The 2647-nt window shown below is 48.9% G+C and overlaps 1 protein-coding gene across 1 annotated transcript; it reads right to left on the bottom strand.

The window, feature by feature from the left end:
* Positions 1-768, bottom strand: LOC148926341 (uncharacterized). The gene has a single exon (XM_089059087.1). It carries the CDS (start codon positions 766-768, stop codon positions 1-3), a length of 768 nt encoding a protein of 255 aa, XP_088915213.1.
* Between the last annotated feature and the right edge of the window lie 1879 nt (positions 769-2647).

The raw sequence follows: 2647 nt of genomic DNA, 5'->3' as shown, positions 1-2647 counted from the left end.
TCAGCACACATGTGTCTTCCCCTGTTGCTTGATGCGTTTCGCCCATCCCTCTAGTCTCTCCGGGATTGAATCTACAGGTCTGAGGGGATTTGTCTGACCCGGGAACCAGGGGTCAAAGAAATGCCACACTCTTGCTGCTCCCAAACCATTCACAAAGAGGTGTTGCGGTGACTCAATCCCGGGATGGTGCGGGCAGCAATAGCATTTAGAGGCTAATTCAATTTTCCTCCATTGTAGCTTGGTATCCACCGGGATCCGGTTGGATAAGAGTCTCCACACAAAGATAGACATCGAGATGGAGATGCATTCATGCCAAAGGTCCTCGAGGGCTGGGATAATGGGTCGCTGTGATCTAACCGTCTCCCAGACCGAGGCGAGAGTAAAATCCCCTGTTTTTGAAAGGTTCCACCGAGGCGTATCTGGATCATCGTGGACAATAGGTGTTGCAATAATCTCCTCGATCACCTGTTGGGGAATTCCGGCTTGGGCACTCAGGGAATGGAGCATGGGAGGGTCCCACTGGCCATCTCTCCTAAATTCTGAAACCAAAGTTTGAGGATTGCCTCTGTCGTCGAAGCATCTCTCTCTCAGGGGTCGGTTCCCACACCAAATATCATCCCAGAAAAGGATGTTCTCCTTGCCTAGGACCCATCTAATGTACGGGTGAGCGATTGTCCATGTCCTTGATAGCCTTCGCCACGTAGGGCTGATCCGGCTAGAAGTTGTGAGGGAGAGAGGCGAAGCCTTGCGGCAATACTTCATATACATGTGTGTCGCCCATAGTGAGTTATGCTCTCTCCTCGTAGCTTTGTCCTTGAGGTTCCTTCTCTGGTATCAGTTGGCCTGATTGTTCTTCCTTTCGTCGGTTGCCTTACTCTCTCATCGCCTCTGTTCAATGCTTCTTGGTCTGCCTCACCGTCCCTCTCGGGCTCAGCCACGCTGGGGTCACCAAGGATGAATGGTTGCGCCCCATTGGTCATCCCTGTTCCATAGGTAGTTGGATTTGGATTGCCTTGGTGGCTGGGGGAATTATAGACCTCGCTTTTGTACCTCTCCTTCTCGGTTGCTTTATGGACTGAATCTGCCTTCACATTCTGTTCGTTTCTATTTGTAGGGATCGTCGGTCAGGTGTTATAATTTCTCCTTTCTGGCTTCATTCTTTGACCATTTGCATAGCAGGTACTCCGTGTATGACCGACGTGCTTACAATCATCACAGTAGGCTGGAATTTTGTCCCATTTGATCTGCTAAGCTGTCTCCTTCCCGCAAATGTTCAGAATTATCTCCTCCGTAGCTGGTTTGGTGATGTCTATTTCGACACAAATTCGCACAAAGGATAGTCTCGACTTGGTCGCTGTGGCTTGATCGAATTGAATAGGGTTGCCGAGCAGTTTTCCTATCGCAAATAAGGCCGATGTGTCGAATAGATGGATCGGGAGTCCAATCAAGTTGCACCATATTGCTGCTATTGGAGACTCGCAATAGACGTCAAACTCGGGCGACCACTTAAAAACACGCATCGGGTGTCGCTCCACATACCAAACCGGGGTGCCCTTTGGTCCGCTAAGAAGACGGGCATAGTCCGCAAGGTTATCAAACTGAATCAAGATATGCCTTGCGTTGATGTACTTCCATGAGAAGCTTCGAATGAACTTGATGTTATTAAGAGCCTTCTGCATTTGCTGTGCCGTTGGAAAGGAATTGGAGAATTTTCCGATAATTGCATAGCCCATATTGTCAGCAAGCTTTTTGTTTTCTTCACATGAGAAGAATATGGAAGGTTTACCATTGCTAAGACCAACGTGTCCCATGGTTTGGATCTTCTCTGGATCAAAAGTTTGGGGGCCCTTATTCTCTGTACCCTCTCGGAGAACTTGCGCCATGGTCCTAGGAGGACATTATCGTTGAGGAGGCGCCCCTTCACGAACCCACTTTGGTTTGGTGATATGACCAATGAGAGGAGCGGTGCGAGTCTAGCCATTAGAATCTTGGTGATGATTTTATTCGTGACGTTGCAAAGGCTTATCGGACGATAGTCGGCCCAAACCACCGGCGTCTCTTTTTTGGTAATGAGAACAATCGATGTGGAGGTCACACTTCTCGGGAGATAAGCTTCCCCAAAGAACTTGGCCACAGCGTCGGTCATGTCTCTCTCCATGATTTTCCAGCATTTTTGGAAGAAGACCGCCGTGAAACCGTCCGGTCCTGGGGTACTGTCTCCCGAGATACTGAAAACTGCTCGCCTAATTTCCTCTGCCTCCGGCGCCACACAAAGGTGCTCGTAGTCAACATTTGGAGGAAGGCTTTGGATGATATCCAGGTCCGGCTCAGCCAGGTTTAAGGGAGGTGGAGCAAGAAGTTCTTGGAATTGATCAACTGCCGACTGCCTCACAGATTATTCTATCTCCGACTTTGATTCTTTGAATGTGTAGACGGTGTCTCTTTTGTTGAACCCAACTCTGGTAGAACTTTGTATTCTTGTCCCCCTTCTGAGAGCCATTTAAGGGAAGCTTTTTGTCTCCAATAATCTTCTTCCATCTTGAGGATAAGGATGTAATGAGCAATGATCCTGTTTACAGATGTCCGGCTGATTGGGGAGGGATCAGCCTCAAACGCCGCCTGCGCTGCGATCACATCTTCTTCGGCT

This window comes from Salvia hispanica, chromosome 5 (assembly GCF_029641045.1).
Source record: "Salvia hispanica isolate PSC_SH4W2 chromosome 5, Shi_PSC_v1, whole genome shotgun sequence".
NCBI classification, from domain to species: domain Eukaryota; kingdom Viridiplantae; phylum Streptophyta; class Magnoliopsida; order Lamiales; family Lamiaceae; genus Salvia; species Salvia hispanica.
Note: the sequence above shows the minus strand (reverse complement) of the source record. Positions and strands in the feature narration are given on the sequence as shown.

Excerpts from the sequence above, each read along its gene's own strand:
- LOC148926341 (XM_089059087.1), bottom strand. The coding sequence starts at position 768 with ATGTATATGAAGTATTGCCGCAAGGCTTCGCCTCTCTCCCTCACAACT.